Raw genomic sequence first — 24,654 nt, 5'->3', positions numbered from 1 at the left:
TGATAAATTAAAAAAAGGTTGTTGTTATGTATGAAATTAAAAGCAAATGTTTGTGATTGAAGGCTGTTTTTAAATTTATTTGTTTGAGTTTTAATTTAGTTTTGATTTTATTTATTTATTTTTATTTTTAATTTATGGTTGAAGATTTTTAATTTGTTTATATTTTTTATGAATATTTTTATTTATTTATTTATTAATTAATTTTATTTTTTTATCATTTTTTCAATTTTTAACTTATTTTTTCTTATTTTTTAATTAATATGTTGTTAGTTAGGTCTTTGCTTTAATCAAGATTTTTTTAATTTTTAAAAGAGAACTAATATTTTATATTTTAATTAGAAAAGATTTTATATTTTGAAATAAAAACAGTTTTTTTTATTAGATTAGTTTATTAATTTATATTTATAGCATATTTATTGAGTTTGTAAATGTTATCTTAAAGAGTTGAGGGATTTAACTTTATAATAAATACATTTTGCAAGCTTTGTATTTGGTAAGTTAAATTTCTTCTCTATTAAGATCATTTTTAATCGGTTTGAAAAACTCTTTGATGTACATAACTTCTTATATTAAAAACTTTTGTTGTAATATGCTAAAAATATCAAATTAGTAAATCTATATCTATAAAAATCAAACTGAAGAATAAGAGAATTCACTTTGAATTCAATGCATTATTATTTCAATCAAAAGCGCAGAGTTGCTATCAGTCTATCTCCGAAGAAAAAGTAATTAGTGGTTAAAAACTTAGTGTATGGTTGTATCTTGATCCTATGGACTAGGGGATCCAAAAACTATTTTATTTTTACTTTTTCTTTTTTAGAGATTTTAATTGCTCTTTTGGCTGATTATAATAAGATGAATAAGTTCCATTCTTTTTACTCTTTTTCTTTTTTCTTCTTAATTTAATGTTTTTCTTCTGAATAAATTTTTTATTAAGAAAGCTAAACAAATTTTGGAGAAAAAAAACAATTAATTAATTACCCATTTTGAGAAGATTATTAATTTTTTTTTAAGTTTTAATCAATAGTTAATTAAAGGCTATTCCAAAAGTGTTATGTTTATCATCGATTAAATTTTTATATTATTAAAAATATTTATAATCTACAAATTTAAATTAGAGTTAATAATGTTAATTAAAATGATTTTGTTTCATTAAATTAATCTCATTTTAAATTCTATTTTCTATTAAATTTAAATATTTTTTAAGTTTTTTTTAAATAAAATAATATAAAAAATCAAAAACTATTAAAAACAAATATTTTTTATGAAAGTTTATTTAACTTAAATGATTTTATAAATATTTAATAATTTTAGTAGCAAATTATTATATTTCTTAAAGTATAATTAACGAACCTATTTGATTTATTTTTTAACTTTTAATGCTTCTACCTTATAATCACTTTAATTAAGAAAAGAAAGAGATAATGAAAAATTATTTTATTAAGCAATTTAAAGTTTAAATTAATTTTATAGGTTTTTTGAAAAAAATTTTATTATTTTTATTGATCTTTTAGAATAAAATTATTAAAATATAATTAGATTAAAAATAAATTTTATAAATTGTTTAATATTTAAAATTTAACTCATAATAGGAACATTTAAGATTAGATCTCATATTTACTATTCCAATTTCATTAAATTAATTAGATTTTATAAATGCATTTTATTATCTCATTATTATTATTTTAATATCATTTTCTCAATATAAATTTTAATTATGATAGAATGTTTTGAGATTATATCTCACTTTTTCTATTCCACTTAACGAAAACTATATTCCTATATACAAGTAGCTACTAAACATATCCAAATATCTCCTTATCAAATGAAAGAGCTTAGCGTATTCTAAAAGAAATCAATGTATTTAAAAGCTAATTTTACTAATAAGAGGTTAATAATTAAAAAAAATCTAAAAAGAAATACAAACAATAAAAATAGCTATATTAACATATTTAAAAGTAAAAAGATAAGTAATAAAAAATCAAGTAAAATGACTGACGCTAAAATTAAAGATGTAACTAATTATATAAATTTTTAGATTATAAACATAGAATTTGCATATTACATCTAAAATATCACAATAGATAAAATTTAAAATATTTTAGAATTTTGTTTTTCATTATGAGATTATCATTCAATAATTGAATATTAATTTGCGTAATTTTTCAGATAAAATAAACTTGTTTTTATTTTTTATAAAGATTTAAGTTCTCGACTTCGGTAATATGAAGAAAAAAACTAAGAAGCCTGCTGCTACTGCATCAAAGACTGGTAAATAAATAAACAAATATATTTTTATTTATTTTTATCATAACAAAACATAAATTAATTATATTTTTAATATATTTATAGAAAATGATGATGCCAATAAAGCTCAAGGTATATATATTAGCTTTAAAATTAGAAATAATTAATTATGGAATAGATTATATAATATATATTCCTAAATTCATTGAACTACACTTAACATTTACAATTTAGAATTGTATTAAATCATTTATGAATTTTTCTGTATTATTAATAAAGGTGAAAAGAAAGATTCTTAGGTTGATTCCTCAAAAAACCAAGAAATCCCAGTTGAAAAGAAGGATTTCGAACCCTAATACTACCAACTTTTAGATAGAATTAATGACATTTTAAAGAGAAATAATCCAAGTTTACAAGGTATGATTCATATATTCTTTATTGCTTAATTATTAAAAATTAAAAGAATGAGTAAGAAGAAAAAAGCAAATTACAAAAAAAATCAAATATATTATTTATATTTGATATATAAGTTTGCTAAACGAAAATATTGATTTTTACAGTCTAAATAATGAAAAAAAACGAATTATAGTCAATAAATGAGCTAATTATATTGCATCCTCTATTAAAACTTAGAATATATATATTCACCATTAAGAAATTTATAATTCATTTTCAATAATATTTGATTTAGAAGCTAAATAAATAAATAAATTTCTACAATTTTACAAAAAAAATTCGATAAAATCATTATTTATTTTTTTTTTAATAAAAGAGGGTAAGACAAAAATTAGTATCAAGACTCCTCAAATTGAAAAAATGGGTAAGAAAACTGCTTGGTTAAACTTTATGGATATTGTTAACAAGATGAAGAGAGATCCCCAACATGTTTAATAATTCGTTGTTACAGAACTTGGTACTGAAGGTACTATAGCTAACAATCAACTTAGTAAGAAAAAAATCTATTTAAATTCCAAAATATATCAATTAATCCGTTTTATATTTTATTATCTTAGTTTTAAAGAGCAGCAAGTTCAATGATAAGCATTTTGAATCAATTATCAAGAAATATATTGGTAAAATATTCACTTTTTATATAGCAATCAATTTAAATTTTTATATGAACTTTAAAGCTGAATACGTTTAATGCTCACTTTGTAAGAGTCCTAACACTAAACTTACTAAGGATACCAATACTCGTCTATTCATGATTGAATGTGATCAATGTAAAAGTTCTAGGTAAATTAATTTTGAAAATTTTATTATATTCAATTTAACTTTAAATTATAAGATCCGTCGCTACTATTAAGAAGCATTGAAGAAATTATTAAAGAAGAGCTAGAAAATATGTTTAATCTTTCTTAGATTTATAAGATTTAAAGCTTTTATATTAATCGATTGAAATTTCAAAACATACAAGAGGATTATTTTTAAGTTTTGGAGTCTATCTAGCTTGTTCATTGTATTTAAAAATAATTTTTAACATGCTGAAATATAATATTTAAAATTGTAAATTCTATATATATATTCACTCGCAGTATGCAAAGTTAATTAAGTATTAAATATTCATACAATTTATTTCTATTTGATTTCTACTAAATAAAATTTTATATTCTAACTAATGCTAATTCCCTTAAGCCTAAAATATGTATTACATAGCTTAGAATTAAAAATTTAATTATTAATTTGTTTAATTTTTGTTTAAAATAGTTAATAACATTTTTAAAATGTTATTTAAAAAAATCAAAATCATTTATTATTATCTAATAATATAAATTAATTTAATTACCATCAAATTTACAATAAAATTTATAAACACATTTTAAATATAAAATTATTTTTTATTAGCTTTAAAGATAAAATTAATAAACCAATAATGAGATCTATCATTTTAGTTGTGTATTTTGTATTGATTTTTGATAAATTGAGTGTTGTGCTGCATTTTCATAGTCAACTTAAATTTAATATTAGTTAATTAATAGAATGATGAATTTCTCATTTCATTGCAAAAATTAAATTTTTTTAGCTAATTAATAAAGAAAATAATAAGCAAACATAGAAAATTTAGCTAAAAAATTCATATTTTTTATTATTTGCAAAAAAGAAAAATAAAGAAAGAAAGAACAAATGGCTCCTCCTCCTAAATACGTTATTTCTAGAAAATTAGTTAAAAGATTTTTTGATAAGTATTTGCCTCGTTAACCTATGGATGTTTAAAACGAAAGTGGTAAATTAATGAAATGCTGGTAATAGTATGGTATTGATGACCCTCGTTGCAAGGAATACGAAGTTTTATATGATCATATGTATACTTTAACAAGAAACTATCGTGCTAAAATTGAAGGTCTTCGTATTAAAGAAGATGTTATGGGTGCTTTGAATCGTCCTAAATATCACAGTGAAGTTAAGGGTCGTTGGAGAACTGGTAAAACTACTGAATGGGATGTTTACGATGGTGTTTAATGATCGAATTACAGTTTTTATTTAACAAGTTAAGGTATTTACTAATGTCAAATTAATGATGAATTAAATTCACAATTAAGGATGAATCTGGATTCAAAAAAATGTCTTCTGCAAACTAAAAAATATTGTAGCAGCAAAAAAAACAAGCTTCCAAAACGATAATAAAAAATGTTTAAAAGCAAATATTTAATTGTTTGTTTCTATGTCCTGCATTTTTATTTCTTACTTTATTTTATTCAGATATTATCCAAATTTATGATATATCTTTACTATTAAAATCTTTGCAATTAAACCTAGGCATTACTTTTAATTTTCAATTCTACTTAAATCAATATTGGTGCATAAATACATAAAAGCATGCATGCATACTCATTTTTCGAAATTTCTAACTAATTCATTTGAGATATCAAATGAAAATCTATTTTTAATTTTTAATTTTTAGTTTAAATATTAAATAAAATATTTTTCAATAAAAAATCAACTCAAAATCTATAAAAATATTTAAATAATTTAAATTATTTGAAAATTAATTTTTCAGTCAAATTTTAATTTTTCATTTCTTGATTAATAAAAAATGTATTAAAACTATTTTCCAATTAAAAATATTTTAAATTTAATTTACAAAATTTATGATTTAAAAACTCTGCTTTGGTATTGACAATTTTTATTTTTATATTTTTTTTAATTTAAATAAACCTTAAAAAGGAAATTCAGATTTTAAATTTTTTGAAAAAATTCTATTCTGGGATTTAAAAAGCAATATTTTGAAATTTCGGAATATTTAATTCTATTGATTTATATTGAATATGTATTTTAATCTATGTAATTTTTTTAAATAAAAGTTTATAATTTATATTTTTAATAAACTACTTTATTCCTGTTTACTACTTGCAAACAGGACAATATTATGATATGGTGGTTTTGTTAGAAAACATTATAATAAATAAAGTGGGAAAAAAGATAGAAGGATAAAATATTTTGGCTTTAAATTATTTATTGAGTAAATTTGTTGTGATACATGCTTCGATTTTGTACGTTTGCAAAATTTAAATGCTTCAGAAGCGAATAAAGTATGTAAATTTCTTTCATTTATAAGGCTCCTTTAGAATAGGACTTACACATTTATTATTTTAATTTAAAAAAGTCTTTTCAGTAATTTAGTAAGGTACTTATAGTATGAAGAATATGGTATTCATCCTTAATTTAGTATAAAAACCAGTTATGAAACAAAGAATTTAGGAATAGATTAATGATTTTTAAAAACATTGAATGAATTTATAATTTTTTAATCAGATAGATAAAAATTTTTAAATAAACCCTGAATTAATTAGATTCTTTGATTAAAAATCTATATTAATAAATTTTAGTATATTTTTTATTAATGTATTGACAGTCTATTTTATTATGCTATTTTACTAATAGATTTAACAGAAATTTAAAATAAAAGTACAACTTTTAGACTATTAAGCATCAATATTATTTAAATAAACTATAAGTTTTATAATTTATTTTTATGCAATTACTACAAATTAAAGAGATGGAAATACATGCTATTGCAATCAGGGTAAAAAAAATAAAAATTTTGGGATAAAGTTAAAAGACGTCCAGTTTGAACACGGTATGCAAAAGTATATTAAAAAAGTAGGTATAAAAAAAAATTAGAATAAATTAGCTATGAATAAAATTAACTAATATAAAAATTTGGTGTTATAAATTATAGACAAACTGATAGTAAATTTTTTTTTTTACTGCTTTGATTTTTGATAAACCACTGATCTTGATCTAATTTTTCTTTCTGCACTCGAAAGATTTAATTTAATAATAATAGAGAAAATTAATTTCTGATTATTTATAATTAGTCAGTCGTCTACATTATTAAGTTATATTTCAATAAAAGGGCTTAATAGCTATTAATACTATTAGTTATTTAACTTCAATTAGTTTTTTATTAGTTCTCTTTTAGCAGACATTCGTGAGTTCTAAAATGAAAAAAGCTAAATGACTAACATTTTTTATTGAAAGGCATAGAGTTCAAAATTTTAACCATTTGTTACCTTCATTTATATTTAAATAATCTAATAATTATTTGATTGGGTAACAAGGAGATTCACATCAAATTATGATTGAAAATGCATAAAAAATAACAAGTGATGTGGTTTATATAAATATATACGCACTTTTAATAAAAGTGAAAAATTTAAATTCATCAATGCTTAAAATTTGGAATAAAAAACTGGGGTCGACAATATTAAATTCTTGCTTTCTTATTTATTATAAAAAAAATAAATAATCAAAACAATTAAAAAATAATCAAACTAACAAAAAAGCAAAAAATTAACAATTAAATCAATAATAAATAACTTTAATACATCAAAAATGGAAATGGAAGTTGAATTCGATTGCTATGTAGATGGTGACACTAGAAACAGAAGATTTAAATGCTTGAACTTTAAAAAGAGAGAAAATGAAAAGGAAAAGCAAGAAAGAGAATAAAAGAAACTCCAAAGAGAAGAACAAAGAAAGGCTGCCTCAGTTACTGTTATTAAAACTGAAGCTGAACCTGCTAAGCCTTCTAAAAATATTATTAGCGCTCGTATGACTAAAGAAGAAAAGAATAAAATATATGAATAAGATATGGTGGAAAATAAACCTAAAGGCAAATAACATAAGATGAAATGCTTTGTGAGTAGTCATAAAATTTGAGGAAACAAACATTATAATAGACTAATTAATAGAGTAGAGTTATTCTTAAAAGAAAGCACTTTAATATATTAACAAAGTATTAACAAAAAGCAGCAAGCAGTTTAATAAATTAATATAATTAAAATATCTAATTGATAACTAGAATCTAATCAATTAATAATAATCAAAATCAGATATTTTTTGAAACTCAATCTCTCTCAGTCCTTACTTAAATTGTTTATTCTTAGACCAAATTTTCTCAAATATTCTTAACTCTTAGACAAATAAAATAGAATTTTAGCTACTCAAAACTTTTCAAATATTGTATATATAAATAATTTAATATATCCCTAATTTATTCTAACAAAAATCTTATATAAATTTTGCAATCATTAATCCATCAATATATATATCAATCTATCTATTATATATAAATGTTTTAGATAATAAGTAATTAACTTAAAATAGAAATTCATTTAAACTTTGATTCATTAAATTTAATTATTATTTAAATATGCTACTTCAATACTGAAAAAAATTAATTAGTTTATAAAAACAAGCTTTTTTATCTTTTATTATACAACATTTGCATAATGTTAAAAGTTAATCATATTTTATTTCTTATTTGATTTTATTCCATATTTTAATCATAATAAATTAACTTAAATATTTTTGTCATCAAAGTATATAAAGTAGGGAAAAAAATATTAAATATTTCTATTCTTAAAATACACCGTAACATTTGTTAATTTTATTCTATTTTTTGTTTTGACAAAAGCAATTTTAGAGTTTTTTGTAATAAATAAATATTTTAATGTTCATCATTTTTGGATGCTTAGAAATCACAAATAGGATGTAAAAAAATAATAAATTAATTCCATTAATTTAATTTGTGCAATTTGATGTTTAATCTAACTCTATAATGTATTATTTAGAATTAATTTAACATTTCAAATTAATAAAAAATTTAATATCATTTCTCTAAGTTAGAATGCAGTAAAATTTAAAGCAAATTAATAAAGATGAAATCAAGCACTTTTTACTAGATGAAAATATACAAGTAATTAAAAGTTATTAGCCATTTCATAGATTTCTATGAGCAATATCAGATATCATTTTAATATATATATTAAATAGATCACTCCTTAATTTATCAGTAAAAACTACAGCTTTAGTGATAAAGATACTTAAAAGTAATTAATTTCACAATATTTTCTACTTTTCATTCACCATTATTCCAGATATTTCAGTGCAAAAAAATATATTGTATAAATACATAAATAATTCAAATAGTACTTTACTTGAGCTCTTGAGGGAGAACTTCGATTCTTTATCAGTTATTTATTAGCTTCAATTATTTAGACCAAGACTACCTAATATTACTTAGATCATGAAGGAAGAAAAACTTTATAGTAATATTTTTTTGAGGGAATATTAGAGTTACTTATAGACTTTAAGAAAATTAAAAATTCTTTTAATTTAATATGAAAAAATATGACTATTTTAATGATACTTTTAACAACATTAGCTTATTTATGCGCCGAGGATTCCCTAAAGGACATTTCTAGTATAAAAATTTAATGTCTCAAGAAAAGATATAATCAACAACCTCCTAAACAGTAATAATTAATTTTCAAATAGTTTTTATAAGAACTATATATATATAAATAAAAGTATTAAAAATGTATATTGATAAAATTTTAAAGGAAATTAATATAATTTATAAAATGATTAGATATTCAATAGAAGATTTAGCAAACTTAATGAAAGGCCACAATATATTTAAAGTAAAAGCATAAACATAGTAAAGCTAAAGTGTAAATGGATCATAATCATAATAAAGTAAGAAAAAGAAACCAGATAGCCATGAAGAAATTTCTAAAAGTGAATTTAATAACTCTCAAAAATTAATTTCTGAATACTTATCAGCAGATAAATCAGATAAAAGCAAATAAGATTCACAATCACATAATAATACACCATAATAGAAGAATATTAATTTACAATAATAAAAATTAAAAATTGTTAAAAACCCAACAAAATAAAATTAATAGTAAAAACAATAGATCCAACCAATGGAATATGAATAAGATTCTGATTGTATGATAATAGAGTAGCCATTTTGACATAAATTAATCACTATTTTTTATACATAGAGGCTATTTTGTAAAATAATATTTATAAAGAGAAATGTCATTTTTTATTTATTTATTTGATAAAATTAAAATTATTTATTCTATAATTTGTATTTTTAATTTTTAAATATTTAAATAAAAAAAATTTTCTATCAAGATAATAATTTCCTGTTCAAATTTCATTTTAAATAACTAAAAAATAAATGTTTTTAGATTTAATTACTAAAAAGAAGATTTTACTCTAAAATAATTATTTTTAATTAAAAAATAAATTATTTAATAACCAAAAAGCTATATTTTTTTAGTATTATAATCAAAGCATTTTATTTTAGTTTTTATCAAGTTAATTTTAATCACTTAAAATTTTAATAAATATACTAATATCATTTTAAAATCAGAAATAAAAACTTAATTTATCATAAAACTCTGAAATAATAAAACTGAAAATTAAATACCAATAAAAATGATTAAAATAATTTGATTTTTGTATTAAAATTATTGCTTTATATTTAATTAAAATAAAAACAGCTTTTTAAGAATAAGAGTATATTTTCATTTGATAGAATATTAGCTAGTTAAATTTAAAATATCAAATATTCCAAATCCTTAAGTTTATTCTAAGAATTATAACTCAAATTATCTTAATCTTTCAAAAATTTTCATAGATGAATGAAGTTTTTTATTAATTCTCTATTTCACTTTTACTCATAAGTTAAAGTGGGGTTATTATTTGCTTATTTAATTAATATAAAATCTTAAATAAGAAATATAAATTTAATATTTTCTTTATAATAAAGGATATTAATTTGTATTTATTAGCAAGAAATTTAAGAAATTTGTTTATTTTTACAGTTTTATCATTTATTTAATAATTATTCTTGAGAATACTTAGTTGTATTAATTTAATAATAAATTGTAGTATTAATAGTATATTTTACTTTATTTAGTAAAATGAATAATAACAATCATATCATATTTATTTATGATAAAATAAATATGATTTAGTTGAAATTAAATTTAGTTAAGATTATTCTAGGTAAATTTAAAATAAACTATTTTAAACAAATTGTTACTTAAAATATATATTCATATTAATTTTTCAGGATTGTCTAATAATTCTGTTTAAATTAAATTATTAATAAAGTATTGACCATCTTCATACTTTTCTTTATTTTTCTTTATTTTTTTAGTTTTCATAATAGGTATGTGATCTGTTTAGCAAAATATTCTCATGTGTTCAACATAATTTTTATTTCTTTCATTAATCACTACTTATGCTCTCTTAAATTCATCTAAATTATTAATATTTTAGCAATGGTTCATAAATATCTCAAATTGTTTAAATTTTTTTTTATCATGTCTTTCTCCTTACCCCTTTGAAATATGTTATTTTTTTTTTTTTTAGCACGAATTTTCATTGTTGTTTTTCCATTTTTAAAAATAAGTATCAAAATCTTCAGGTATCTCAAATTATTTAATCAAAAAGTAGAAGTCTTATTTTGATATATTTCTTTGATCATTCTTATTGTAAAATGGCATTGAGTTTAAATAACCTTTTTTTTTTCTATAGTCATCAAAGAAAAACGTGCAAAAAATATCTAATTTTCTTCCTATTTATTAATTTTTTTCTATTTTAAGAGAATTTTATTCAGTCGTATTATTTGAATCAGTGTAGCTTTCTATTTTTTCATCATTTTATTAGTTATCATTATTTTATGGTTCACTAAATAAACCATCACCTGTACTAGAATTGGAACCATGGTGGCCTTAATCCACCTAAACTAAATATCTTAAATTCTAAGCAGTAGGACCTTGAGATTTGACAATTATCAAGTCTTATTAATTTTCATCATTCATTGGATAATCATTATCATTATCATTGTTATTGTTATTATTATTAGGAAATGTTTAATCTCCTTAATAATCTAGTTTACCTGAAAAAAGGAACCAATCAGGATCAATAATTCCTGTTATTAAAAAGAGGTGGTTGAGCGGATCGATTAAGAGGTCGCAAAAGCTTATTTTTCTAAATTTTAATTAAGGAAAGAATGTTTTAAAATTATTTTTTTTTTTAGTATTTATTGTTTCCTTTCAGAAAGAAAATCAATATATTATTTGTTTACTTATTAAGAGTTTTTTTGAATAATTTATTAGAGTATTTAATACTTTAGATTATTATTTAAGAATATCTAATCTAATTTAAATGCAAGAAATCTTCTCTTAGTTTTATAAGTTTTATTATAATATTTCTTTTGCCAGCATTTTTGCTAAACTTCCTCCCTCATTCATTCGTCTTTCTTTTTATAACCCTATACTTTTCTAAGATTTAATTTTTACATATATTATTTTGTAGGCATTATTGAAATAGACAAAAACTTTATTTAATTAATTAATTTACGACTTTATATTAAAAGTATTAAAATACATTTTTATAATTATCAAGTATTTTAATAGCAAAGATATAAATGCTAGGTAAAAAATTTATTTATTAACATTTAATTTTATGCACAAAATTTAATAAAAATTAATTTCTGATAAATTACTTAATTTTAATAGTTTTTTTTTAGTATTTATTAATTCCTTTAAGTAAGAAGTTAAATAATTTGTTTGCTTATTAAGATTTTTTTAAAAAATATATTGGATTATTTTTAAATTTTTCATAAAGTAATTACAATCATATCAAATTATCATGAATATGAATTTAGAATTTTTTTTAATGAATGAGGTTGTAAAATATTTTTTTTAGTATTTTTTAAAAATTCTAATCTAATTTAAAAGAAATAAAATATGCCTGAGTACAAAAAAAAATAATTTTATAATACGGTGTTTAAATATTCTATATAAATGTAAAAACAAACTATATTAAAAATTTCCATTCATTCTTTCTTCTATTTCCCTAAATTTATTTAGTATTTAATCTTTATATTTATTATATTAATAAAATAAACAGTAAATTTAACTTAGTGGATTTCTTATTATATAATTATGATTATCAAGTATTTTAATTTTAGAGATAAATGCTAGGCAATAAATTTTTTATTAGTATTTAATTTTGCGCGCAAAATTTGATAAAAATTAATAGCTGATAGATAGTTTAATTTTAAAAGCTTAGATTTTAGATTAAGTGTAGAATATATATATCTTTTATTCATTAAAAAAAATTTGATAAGCATTCTTATTTAAAAAAAAAAAGGGTTATCTAAAGTAAAAATAAAATTTTTGAATAGAAATGGCAAGTAAAGAAATATGGCTTGAGAAGTACTTTTTTAGCATTAATTAGAATTAGCATTGAAAATTAATAATTAATTGCTATATTTTAACTGCCATTAAATAAATAATATAATATACTTATTAGGTATCGTCCTCGTACATTAGATGAAGTTTAAGGTAATGAAGATGCCTTGATCAAGTTAAGAACAATTGCAGAGGAAGGTAACGTCCCAAATATGATATTAGTTGGTCCTCCTGGTATTGGTAAAACTAGTTCAGTACTTTGTTTAGCAAGAACACTACTTGCAGATGTATTTGATTCCTGTGCTCTTGAAATGAATGCTTCTGACGAAAGAGGTATTGATGTTGTCAGAGAAAAAATAAAGAGTTTTGCATAAAAAAAGGTAAATTTAAAGCCTGGTCTTCATAAAATAATTATTCTTGATGAAGCTGATTCATTAACTGAAGGAGCTTAACAGGTAATTAGGATTATTTTCATTTTTTTATTTTCCCTCTCTTTTTTGTTTTTTAAACAAGTGCGCCAAAAGGAAAATGGCTCTGAGCATTAGAATATTTGATTAATATAAACAAATTAAGAGATAGTTTAATTTTTTTCTTTATAATTTATAGGCTTTAAGAATGATTATTAGTGATTTTGCTGATACTACTAGATTTGTATTAAGTTGTAATGATAGTTCAAAATTAATTGATGCTATTCAAAGTAGATGTGCTATTTTAAGATTTACTAAGTTAACTGACGAATAAATATTAAGAAGACTTGAAGAAATTGTAGAAAAAGAAAATATCAAAATAGATAAGGGAGGTAAAGAAGCTCTACTCTTTACATGTGAAGGAGATATGAGATAAGCAATTAACAATTTATAAGCTACCTACACTGCTTTCAAACTTGTAAATAAAGAAAATGTCCTTAAGGTTTGTGATGTCCCAAATGTTGAAGTCCTTTAACAAGTTATTGCAGAATGTGTTAATGGAAACTTCCATGCTGCTTAAAAGAAACTTTATCCACTATGGGAAGAAGGATATACTGCTTACGATTTAGTTAACAATTTATATAAACTTATCCAAACTCAAGATATGGATAAATAGCTTCAATATGAATTTATGAGAGAAATGGCTTTCCTTAAGATGAAAGTTCTTGAAGGCTTGCCAACATTCTTGCAGATTTCTGGATATCTTGCTAAAATATCTTCTATTGCAAACTCCAAAAAATGAAAATAAATTAGTGATCGGTTATTTTTTAAAAAAAAATATATTATTAAATTGTATGTATTATTAACTCTGTCTTACTTGATTCAGTAATTGTAAAAGTATAAACTATTTTATAGTATAAAATAAAGCTTTAAAAATCTTTCTCTCTAGTGTTTGTTGAATATAAAATAAATTATTTTACTTTTAAATACTGTAAAAATTTAATCAATTGAATAGTTTGATTACAATTTTCAATATTTTAATTTTTGTAAATAGAAATCACTAATAAATTTTTTTTTTAATTTTGATAAAATGAGTTAAATAGATCTAGATTTTATAAAAAAAGCACCTAAAATAGAATTGCATGCACACTTAAATGGATGTGTGAGAAAAGAAACTCTTGAGTAATTTGCTAAAGAAAAAAATTTGTAGCTAGACTTTTCATGCTTCGATCGCAAGGATAATGATGGATAGTTTCATGTGTTTGGAATCATATCATAAACTATAAAAACTTTACCTGATTTTAGAAGAGTCACTAAGGAAATGCTTGAAGATTTTAAATTATAAAATGTAATTTATTTGGAAATCAGAACTACCCCAAAATAATGCGAAAACGGAAGTTTTACTATGGAAGAATATGTCAATACTATACTTGAAGTTATTAAAGATCATAATTAATAAAAAGATTAAACAATGTAAGTGAGGTTACTCCTCAGTATTGATAGAGGCAGATCTTAAGAGCATGCTCAAAAAGTATTTAATTTGATGCTTAAAATGCACAAAGAATAACCTTATGTAGTTGGTTTAGATTTCAGTGGTAATCCTGAAAAAAATTCATTTTCAGATTTTATTAAATACTTTTAGTAATGCAAGTAATTAAATATTAAAACTACTCTGCACGCTGCAGTTATTGATGGATAATAAGTTATAGATGAAACATTACAAATGATTGAATTTCAACCAGATAGAGTAGGTCACTTTAACTTCTTTAACAAATAATTGTATGATCGAATAATTTAAAAAAAGATTCCAATTGAGCTTTGTCCAACTAGTAATTTTTTTACTAAAGGTCTAAAAGATATGTCAGAACATCACTTTAAGGACTTCTTTTTTTAAGGACATTTAGTTAGTTTAAGTACAGATGATACGGGTGTTTTTGATACTGATTCTACTCAAGAGCATTAAAAAATAATAAAAACATTCAATTTGAATAAAGAGTAATTCAAATAATTACTTATTAACTCTTCAAACATGATATTCGATACATAACACAAAGAGTATTTACAATAATAAATTTAATAATATTTTGAAATCTACCAAGAATCACCTAACTGATAGATCATTTCAAAGATTTTTATTTTATTAAAAAATATTATTTTAAAAAATTTTTTTGTTATAAATATTTTTTGTTTGTTTGTTTGTTTATTATTTTTTTAGCCAATTAAAAGAAAATAATTTGAATATGTGAATTTTAAATAGAATTAAAATTCCGATCATGATTGAGTGAACTTATAATATTCAATAGTTTGTTTCGAATTTTTTTGGTTATTTTAAATTAAATGAATATTTTAATTACTTAATCAATCCTAAGTAGAATCAAACGCTTTAAGCTAATTTTCTGTGAAAATAATATTTTAATTTTTAAAGTTCAAATGAATTCTATCATTCAAGAATATCTATCATAAAGCATGAGTGATGACTATGACATATTGGAAAACTAGAATAATCAATATACGGATGAGATAAAAGAACCAAATAGATAGTAGACTAATTTAAAAATTGTAAAATTTCAGAAGGTACTAAACAATGTAACTCATCACAAGAAAGATGAAATAAATAAAATATAAACAGTAATTATTAAATCAAAATCACCATCTTAAGTTAAGATGAGGATAACAAAAGAAGCATAGGCTGTAAATGCTAATTTATTATAAATGAATAATTCAAAAGCTCATAAAAATTCAATAAAGATTGCACAAAAAATAGAAAGTCTTAATCAAGCCTATTCAACTTAAATAAGTAGAAAGCAAAGTTTTATTTGCAATAAACAAAGACCTGTATCACCCTCTTAAAAAAATTCAAACAGCAGACCACATTCACCTGTCAGTAAACTTAATTTAACTAGCCCTGATTTAACTATCTTTGAAGGGATGTCCTAAATAAAAGAAAAATATCTTAGTAAAGATTGGGAAGAGTGTTGTAGAATTTTAAATAGATGTATTGAATTAATATCTAGTTAATTTACAATTTAAATACTAAATATTAAATTTTTATAATAAATAAAGTAATTGATGATATTTTGAAGAATAAATAAAACTCGGTTAGTTTATATAAAATTCGGTTAAATATGGTTGTCAATAAACTGATTGAATTTATTTCCATCTTAGATGATCCTTTGTATTTAAATGTAAAACTTGAAATATCTACTTATGCTATAGAGAGTATTTTTTTTGTAAATTCAGATTAGATATTATAGTTAATCTAAAGTCAATAAGTTGTTGATTAGCAGCATAAATTACAAGCATCAAAATATGGGTTTTATCCTGACTTAATTGTTTAACTTTTGAATTTAAAATCTGATATCCTAAAAAGAATGAAGTTGCTCTAGGAATCTCTAACTTATTCGAAGTTTTCTTTAGAATTAATAAATTATTTTAAGGTTAACTAAGAAAGACATATTACCTTTTTAAATTTAAGTGAATTATATGGAGAGTTAAAAAAGTAGATTGATTGATTTTATTCATTTAATAATTTTAACTTTAATTCTATAAATTACATTTTATTTTATTATATTTTAAAGATATTTTTTTATCATTTAATTTATTTTTTAAAGTTATTAGCAAGCAATCTAATGTGGAAGTGAATGTAATTAAATCTGTGAAAAAATGATAAAAGAGACATAAGAATAGCTACAATAAATGAATAAAAATGGGTTTGAAACAGAATAAAGCTAACTGTAAAGTGCTGTTAAAGTTTAATGTATTTGCTTATTTAATATGGGAATTTTAGTTTATAACCAATAAAATTATAAATAATCTATTGATTACATAAAAAAATCTTTTGAAGTAATTGAGTAATTTAATCTAACTCATGAGCTTTAAAATCTCTATTTTGACTTTAAAAATAAATATTTAGAGACAAAAGAAGTAATTATTGTTTAATTAATTATATAATTTTTTTATGAAGTAATTATTTTTAATTACAATAGAGGCTTTTAGATTATGAAAAGACAAATAAATTATTAAGTACTTCTTTTTAATCTCTTCCACTTTCTCCAATTTCACCTTTAGTTTCTTTTGTTTAATCTAGTTAAAATGCTTTTTATAAACATTTTATTACTGAAAGTTAAAATATTTCAGGAAGCTCTAGCCTTGGTATTAAAAGTACTTTAAAATATTCTAATAATTAAGATTAGAACATAAAGGAAAACAAAGAAATATTAGAGTAGTAACAAGTGCAATTTATTAAATTCAACTAAAAAAATTAAGCAAAATCACCTAACCTTAAATAGGTAAGAGTAATTGAAAATAATTCATAAGGAATACGATTTTAATCCCCATAAAGGTAATTGGTAAATATAAGCACTTAAAAGTAAGGTCTTAGATCTCTATCACCACCCAAAAATAGACTAATTATATAAAAATAGAATGAAAATTAATTGTCAGCATAAACTTAATTTGATAATGTACAATAAATTTCAATTATTTAAGAATCAAGTAAAAAAAGCTAAGATTTAGAATAGTCAATTTAAATTTCTTACCCTGATACTTAAAAAGAGCAAAATGAAAAAGTTATCACTGCATTAATAAAAAAAACATAATGTTAGCCTACGTAAATAAATCGTATTGATGTAATCAAAGATTAAAATGAAAAGGAAAGAGTAGCCAAAGTGAAAAATACTTTGAAGGTTTTAGATTAAGAATTAAAAGTAAAAAGAGTAGATAGCATAAGGAATAAAATTGAAATATTTCCTAATCATATTATTAAAGATAACTTACAACACATCTAATTTTAAGCTAGGTAAATGTCACCTTCAAGGTTTTGTTACAGAAATAATATAGTTAGATAAACTAATTTGGATAGATTGTTAGATAGCCATATTTAAAGTTAATCAAGAGTAAATTTTTTCATATAAAACACTAATAATTTTTTTTGATTTTATTTAAAGGATGAATACAAAAGCTACAAACTAAGCCAACTTAAATTTGAAAATGATTTAGAAACTATTAAGATAAATTTAAGTTGGTCAAGCAGCTCAGATTGTGATGATAGAGAGTATAATCAAAATATAAATGCAATTAATAAAAGAGAGGATTTTTTGCTTGACATTGATAAAAGAGAGAGGTTATAATTTTTATTAGGAATAAATTAATAAATATAAGAAAAAGAGTATTAAAAATGGTAAATCTAATAATAAGAGATACTTAGATAAAGCAAACTTGAAGAAATAAGGAAGAAAATAAAAGCCAGATAGATAATAAAACATATTTAATAATTTAGATTTAAACTCGTTGAAAGTAACAAAAATAGATTAATAACTGAAACTTAGAGATTAAAATAAGAAATGGTTTAGAAAAATTTTTTCTTACTTAAATTTTATGTTGTGCTAATGAAATATATTCAAAAGCAAAAATAATAAAGTGAACTTTTTAAAAATGAAAAAAAAAATATTGTGCAGACTTTTGTTAAGTTAAGAATCTATTAAGATAATAAGTTTATTAATGAAGATTATTTTGTAAAAACCGTTTAGCTTGAAGGATAGGAGAGTTAAAGAATTAAATTTTATGTTACATTAATATCTAAACAAAATGCAAAAGAGAGATTTTCAAGCATTTTTACATCAGATGAAATACTCATGAACTTAAATTTAAATAGATGCAAAAATTAGGTAGCTTACACCATTAGTACTTTAAAATGCTCATTTATAACCTAAGTCAGTCCTTTTATGTAAATTTTTTTATTTTAATTTTTGAGGTTAATAAATTTATCTTTAACAGAATTATTGAAAACAATTAAGTCGTAATTGATTGGAATAGTTAAAAGAAATAAAATTTTGAAAAAATGAGCTAGAATAACGTTAAAGAAGATCCATTTGTGTTCGAAGAAAGCATTTAAATGTGCAGCAAGCTCTTAAATCAAAGCAGTGCTAATTTGATTAACTTTCTCAATAGAAAGAAAAGTTTTACAGGGAAATTATATAATATGCTTGAAAAAACTATATAATTACAAAATTATTTTAGGAGACGAATCTGCTAAAGTAGGTTCTAAGCACTTATTGAAAATTCTAAAAAAAGAATAAAGCAACAAACATTAAAAAAAGGAACATATTACGAGTAGCTTAATTTGAAAAATTGATATTTAAATAATAAAGTTTATTTTTATTTTTAAAACAGCAATTTTAGTAATAAATATTATGAAATCCTGTTAGTGAAAAATGAAAATGATTTCTATTTAAAATCGATAGATTTGTAAAGAAACGTAAATTTTGTTAATTTATTTTTGCATGTTTAATTTTTGCTTAGTAAAATAAAAGTCGTTTTAAGCTAACTCAAGAAGTTGCTGCAGAAATATAAAAATCACTAAAATACTCTTGGGTAGAATATGTTTCCTTCACAGAAGAGGGACAGCTCTTGTATTCAAATATAAATAGTTCATTTATCAATAAAAGATTAAAGGAGGTATATAAGCAAACTAAGTAAATTTTCAATCAAGATAAGCTAAAATCACTTATAAAAATTTAATCTTTCGTGAAATCAAGTCTATAAAGAACTTTATTCAGTATTTTTTTGAGAGATAAATATTTTTGTTGACAATATTTTTATTAAAAAAAGAATTGCATCTTAGAAAATTTAGAGAAGACTAGCAGAATGGAATATGGGTTTAAAAAAAAAGAATAAAAATGATCGTAGATGAGAAGTGTGTAGTTAATTTTACAATTGATTAATGCAGAAGTAAGGTATAAATAAAAGCAATGCTTTAAAATATCTAAAGAAGAAATTGCTTAGTATCTAAAAATGTTGAAGTAAAAGAATTACATATTTAAGGATATTACTCTAATGAAGAAATTTAAATATTGTTGAATAAAACAATCAGTTTAACTAAAGCTTAATTTGACTTGAAAAATTAATTAACGATTGATTCTCCTGAAATAGAAGTTCTAATTAAGAGCTCAAACTTATTGCCATCTATCTCTTATGAAAAGATTAAAAATATTTAAAATAGAATGGCAGTAAGTAAAAGTTTGACAAAAAAATTAATGTAGTAAAAACCTATTAAAAATAATATAAGTTTTAAAAGGAATTATTAATATTGTGAGCTTATTGATAGAAAAAAGATAGTAATTAATTAATTCATTCATTATAAAAAACTAGTTTAATTATTGTTTTTTTTAGGTATCAAAATATGATAAAGCTGAGAAGCTACTTGATCAGTTATTTGAAAGGAGTGTAGAGGCTTACTTAATTAACGGATAACATCAAAAAAATAATATCGAAATGAATAGTAATTATAATAAAATTTTTAATAAATAATCAAGCTTTGATAACTTTTATCTGAATGATAAGACATTGTTGTTAAAACTAATTAAAAGTTCTTAAATACTTTTAGTTAATTCTCTAGTAGATAATTTTAATAAACTGATTCCTTCTTACAACAAGTAAATTTATTACATTAAAAAAACAATTTCTTAAATTAAATAAATTTACTAAGAGGTAAGATCTCAAAGAGATGGAAAGATGTAAATTAATACAATTTTACCTTGAAGGCAGAGTAAATAAACATGATAAATAAATCTAAAATATTATTAAATGATTTTGGATTTGAAGATCAAAATAAAAACTAAATTAGATGTGAAGTATATTGCTGCAAAGAAGATAAGTAAATAATCATATTCAGTAATAAGCTTCTAGATAAAAAAAATATGCAATAAAATTTATTCATCATTAATTTGGCCTAATTAGGTTTGTAAGATCATTTGCTTTTTAAAGATTATTTTAGTATTCGAAAAGTAGTTATGAATGCACTCAATTAGAAGTTGAAATACTATAAAAATTAATTTTCGCTAATGAATGTTTCAGCAAATAGCAAAAGTCACGAATTTTAAACCAATTAAAAGATTCATTTTAATGATAAAGGAAATTATTTTTCTAACTCAGATGAAAATAAAATCATTTAATATTTCCCTTTAACATTTTGGGAAATTAAATTTTAACTCATCAAATAAAATAATAAAATAATTTTCTTTGACAAGGAATATGAGTATTTACAATTTTTGTAACAGCATGAATGCCTAAAAGCAAATCTTTAAGAAGTAAAAGCTTAAAATAAACTGTGGGAAAGAGAATTTATTTTTATTACAAGTGAATATTTTTATAATGAGAAAAATGACATAGAATATTTTATTGACTCATTTCTTAACATATCTCAAAGGAAAATAAATATTATAGCATATTCGAATAATTAAAACTGGAAAATATTTATTGGAGAAGTTTTATTATTTTAAATTTACCCTAAATTACATGCATAAGTATCTAAATAAATATCTTTTTTGCAGACTGTTTTACATGAAGATAGAGAGCAAATAAGAAATTTACTGTTTAAAATATCACATTTAATATTTTAGCAAACACAAATAATTTAAATTGAAAATACATTTAGCTTAAATTTAAACACTTAGCTATACGAAAATGTTAGATAATAGATTTTAGTTTGTAAACTTTAAGCTTTAGTAAAATAAAAAATTTATCAGAATGCTTACAATCTAAAAAAACAACATAAAGATAAGATTATAATTTTTATTTGCAGAATATTATATCTAGAAGATAAAAATTATATATTTGATCTTATTGTCAAGCTAAATATTCTTTAGAGTAAATTTTTATTTCACAAATAACAAAATTTTCATTTTTTTTATAGATATATTATTTATAGAAGGATTCAAGATATAAAGAGAAAACAGTTAGCAAAAATAAGAAATTTTGTATTCGTTTGATCTAAAAAAAGTATAAAATATAGCAAAATAAATATAAAATTATTCTTTGATCAAAGATTATAACTAAATAAAAGAAATTCTTAAAGTTTATGCTTATAATTCTTTAAGGGAATAGTTTAAAAAAGAAATGTTTTAAAAAAATTAAGTTACTAAAATAGATTATGTAAATTCAGTGATAAAACTTTAAAAATTTTGGAGACATAAATTTGTTAAAGATCAAATATTGACGAAAAAACTATTCCTTAAAAATAAAAATTAGCAAAATAAGATTAAAAAGTTTATTGGCTATAAAAACAAAAAATATTTTTATGTATAATTTCAAGAAGATAATTCTAAAATTTCAGTAAAAGCTCTCCAATTAGATAATAAGAAAAAGACCTATAGTGGTAAATTAAAAAAGCATTTTCTAATTTTTCTAATATTTTTTTATAAGGATAAGTTGAAGAAAACTAGGAAAACTTTCATTTTAATAAGACTGGAGAAAATAAATTTTAGTACCTTTGGAAAAAAGCCAATTTACAAAAAAAAGATTAAAAAATAGTATTTAATTTTACAGAGAACTAAATTAGTAGCTAAGATAATCTATAATTTGAAAAAAAGACACAAATATCTCCTTAAAAAAATTTTGATTTAACAGTAGTTTATAATAAAGGATAAAAAATTATTTAAAATATAGAGGATATTACAGAAAAATCAAACAATTTCTAAATAAAAAAGTTTATTAAGGAATAAAAATTATTTTCACAATATAACAAAGAAGAAATATCAGATGAAGAATCAGTAAAAGAATAGAGTCCTTTAGAAGAAAAAAATAATTAAGATGCTTTTATTATCAATGTAAACATTAATAGTGTAAAGTAATTAAATAGAAATGGAATATATGGTAAGAGCAAAAAAAATAAAAAGTAAACTTTACCAGTACAACAAATTGCTGAAGAAATAGCTTAAAATATATAAATATATAACGATGGATCTATTATTATGGATTGTAGCTCTATAAATTCTTAAGCAATCTAGATTAGCTAAGTGTGTAGGAAAAACAACTATTTTTAAAATTAATCAGATAAATAAGAATAACCTATGTTGGAAGACAATTAGTTAGTAATTAAACCTGTTGTTTAGTGCATTAAAAGGGTAATTAAGTTTTATCTTTTCTAAAATAGGCAAATATTTCCTAAGTTTTGGTTAACTAAATATTTTTTTAATAATTAAAAATAAAAAGGTCTTAAAAAAGGGTATTTTGTATTCGGAATCTAGGTAGAGAGTAAATGTTATTGTTTAAGAATATTAAGAAGATTAAAACAGTTTTTTAAGAATTTAAACTGAGTAAATGTATTACAAATGTAAGAATTTTTTTGTTATTGAAGTGCTTGATTAAAATTACAAGAGTATTTTATAATGGACTTTAGATTACATATAATTTGAAACTTTGATATTTATTTCAAGAGAAAATAAATTATATTTAAGCTAAGAAAAAGCTTTCAATTTATTTATGAGCTCGCTGCTATTTTATTAAAATGTAAATTTCTATTTTTTTATATTACATTTTTATGCATCATTTTATTATTATATTTTTAGACACTTATTGTTGAGCTTAATGATAGCATAAACCTTTAAGTTTTTCGCAATAGACCTCGTGAGGTTTTACTTATCAATAAAAAGTGTATTAGAACCTTCTAATAAAGAGCAAGAGAAAAACTAGAATATATAAGAATTTATAAAATAAAGGAAGAATGGAGGTAGCTGAAGCCATAAACAATAACAGATTTTATTTGCTGCATAGAAATTAAAAGACATTACATAGAATAAAATGAAAAAATTATTAAAGAAGTTTACTATAAAAATGAGATCAATTAAAAATAAAAATAAGATTCTATAAAAATAGATTATCTCAAATTTATTATTTATGATACAGCAGAACATAATTATATTTTAAAATGCTGGGATTTAAGTGACTATTCTTCCTTTTAGTCAATTTTAAATCTTAAATATTTGAGATAAACTAAATAATCAAATCAAGTAAATATTGCAAGCTTAATTTAGAGAAATATTTTGGTTAACTCTGACGATATTTCTGATTAACCTAGTTCATTTTTTTATCATTAATCAGAAGAATTTCATTAGAGCGATTTTTTATAATTCAAACTGAATAATTTCTTTGTTACCATAAATTTGGGAAGTCTTAGAAGATAACTAAGAGATATATATAAAAAATTAAAATAAAATTGATTATTAATTAATTATGAAATGACTCTATTAATAGCTAAAAACAAATGTTGTAAAATTTTATAATCTATTAAGATCTTTCTTAATTTTAACAAGGTTAAATGAAAATATTTTTTTATTTTTAGAACAAAGTAAATAAATAAATATTCCATAATATTTTTGAAAGTGTGATAATTTTCAAATGCTCTACATTTATATTTTGATCATAAAATTTAGTTGTAAAATAAAGTAAATAGTATTAATTAACAAATTCTAATTATCTATTAATTTTTACTCCTTTGTATTGTTTTTAAACTAAGAATTTTACAGATATTATTTATTTATTAATTTGGACTCTAATCTGATACTACCAAAATTCAATTTATTTATTTAGTTATTATTATTATTATTATAAATACGTCATTTTAGACCTCTGAAATTGTTATAATTGATATGTTTTTTTGATATTCTAAACGAACCGAAATCAATATTTTGTTTATAATTTCCACAAATAAC

At 20.9% G+C, this 24,654-nt stretch overlaps 11 protein-coding genes across 11 annotated transcripts; 8 read left to right on the top strand and 3 right to left on the bottom strand. All coding sequences in view use genetic code 6, as the record gives it.

Annotated features, from left to right (window-relative positions):
- Positions 1–222: 222 nt before the first annotated feature.
- TTHERM_000780679 (hypothetical protein) lies at positions 223–558 on the bottom strand (the record flags this gene model as incomplete). The annotated part of the gene is made up of 1 exon (XM_012800628.1): positions 223–558. One exon carries the CDS (start codon positions 556–558, stop codon positions 223–225), a length of 336 nt encoding a protein of 111 aa, XP_012656082.1.
- Positions 559–663: 105 nt separating this feature from the next.
- TTHERM_00780690 (hypothetical protein) lies at positions 664–1,615 on the bottom strand (the record flags this gene model as incomplete). Its single annotated transcript, XM_001026225.1, has 2 exons — positions 664–913; positions 1,584–1,615. The coding sequence occupies 2 exons, from the start codon at positions 1,613–1,615 to the stop codon at positions 664–666; spliced, it is 282 nt and encodes a 93-aa protein (XP_001026225.1).
- Positions 1,616–1,990: 375 nt separating this feature from the next.
- TTHERM_00780700 (domain found in IF2B/IF5 protein) lies at positions 1,991–3,563 on the top strand (the record flags this gene model as incomplete). Its single annotated transcript, XM_001026226.3, has 8 exons — positions 1,991–2,014; positions 2,202–2,271; positions 2,353–2,379; positions 2,527–2,664; positions 3,020–3,193; positions 3,261–3,320; positions 3,378–3,483; positions 3,536–3,563. 8 exons carry the CDS (start codon positions 1,991–1,993, stop codon positions 3,561–3,563), a joined length of 627 nt encoding a protein of 208 aa, XP_001026226.2.
- Positions 3,564–4,371: 808 nt separating this feature from the next.
- On the top strand, positions 4,372–4,710 carry TTHERM_00780710 (hypothetical protein; the record flags this gene model as incomplete). Its single annotated transcript, XM_001026227.3, has 1 exon — positions 4,372–4,710. The coding sequence occupies one exon, from the start codon at positions 4,372–4,374 to the stop codon at positions 4,708–4,710; it is 339 nt and encodes a 112-aa protein (XP_001026227.2).
- Positions 4,711–7,083: 2,373 nt separating this feature from the next.
- Positions 7,084–7,410, top strand: TTHERM_00780720 (hypothetical protein; the record flags this gene model as incomplete). Its single annotated transcript, XM_001026228.3, has 1 exon — positions 7,084–7,410. One exon carries the CDS (start codon positions 7,084–7,086, stop codon positions 7,408–7,410), a length of 327 nt encoding a protein of 108 aa, XP_001026228.1.
- Positions 7,411–8,305: 895 nt separating this feature from the next.
- Positions 8,306–9,515, top strand: TTHERM_00780730 (hypothetical protein; the record flags this gene model as incomplete). Its single annotated transcript, XM_001026229.2, has 5 exons — positions 8,306–8,449; positions 8,527–8,582; positions 8,683–8,801; positions 8,918–9,008; positions 9,125–9,515. The coding sequence occupies exons 1-5, from the start codon at positions 8,312–8,314 to the stop codon at positions 9,513–9,515; spliced, it is 795 nt and encodes a 264-aa protein (XP_001026229.2). The 5' UTR covers positions 8,306–8,311.
- A 1,095-nt stretch (positions 9,516–10,610) lies between these two features.
- TTHERM_00780740 (hypothetical protein) lies at positions 10,611–11,381 on the bottom strand (the record flags this gene model as incomplete). Its single annotated transcript, XM_001026230.2, has 1 exon — positions 10,611–11,381. The coding sequence occupies one exon, from the start codon at positions 11,379–11,381 to the stop codon at positions 10,611–10,613; it is 771 nt and encodes a 256-aa protein (XP_001026230.2).
- Positions 11,382–12,753: 1,372 nt separating this feature from the next.
- On the top strand, positions 12,754–13,967 carry TTHERM_00780750 (replication factor C, activator 1; the record flags this gene model as incomplete). The annotated part of the gene is made up of 3 exons (XM_001026231.3): positions 12,754–12,782; positions 12,880–13,213; positions 13,365–13,967. The coding sequence occupies 3 exons, from the start codon at positions 12,754–12,756 to the stop codon at positions 13,965–13,967; spliced, it is 966 nt and encodes a 321-aa protein (XP_001026231.1).
- A 288-nt stretch (positions 13,968–14,255) lies between these two features.
- Positions 14,256–15,278, top strand: TTHERM_00780760 (adenosine/AMP deaminase; the record flags this gene model as incomplete). The annotated part of the gene is made up of 1 exon (XM_001026232.1): positions 14,256–15,278. The coding sequence occupies one exon, from the start codon at positions 14,256–14,258 to the stop codon at positions 15,276–15,278; it is 1,023 nt and encodes a 340-aa protein (XP_001026232.1).
- A 353-nt stretch (positions 15,279–15,631) lies between these two features.
- TTHERM_000780759 (hypothetical protein) lies at positions 15,632–16,246 on the top strand (the record flags this gene model as incomplete). The annotated part of the gene is made up of 1 exon (XM_012800627.1): positions 15,632–16,246. The coding sequence occupies one exon, from the start codon at positions 15,632–15,634 to the stop codon at positions 16,244–16,246; it is 615 nt and encodes a 204-aa protein (XP_012656081.1).
- Positions 16,247–16,828: 582 nt separating this feature from the next.
- On the top strand, positions 16,829–24,162 carry TTHERM_00780770 (hypothetical protein; the record flags this gene model as incomplete). Its single annotated transcript, XM_001026233.2, has 13 exons — positions 16,829–17,089; positions 17,152–18,060; positions 18,112–18,890; positions 18,941–19,276; positions 19,337–19,421; positions 19,466–19,721; positions 19,775–20,280; positions 20,336–20,598; positions 20,652–21,811; positions 21,858–22,319; positions 22,367–23,067; positions 23,156–23,452; positions 23,512–24,162. 13 exons carry the CDS (start codon positions 16,829–16,831, stop codon positions 24,160–24,162), a joined length of 6,666 nt encoding a protein of 2,221 aa, XP_001026233.2.
- Positions 24,163–24,654: the final 492 nt, after the last annotated feature.

Source organism: Tetrahymena thermophila (genome assembly GCF_000189635.1).
Source record: "Tetrahymena thermophila SB210 genomic scaffold scf_8254043, whole genome shotgun sequence".
Classification (NCBI taxonomy): Eukaryota; Ciliophora; class Oligohymenophorea; order Hymenostomatida; family Tetrahymenidae; genus Tetrahymena; species Tetrahymena thermophila.
Note: the sequence above shows the minus strand (reverse complement) of the source record. Positions and strands in the feature narration are given on the sequence as shown.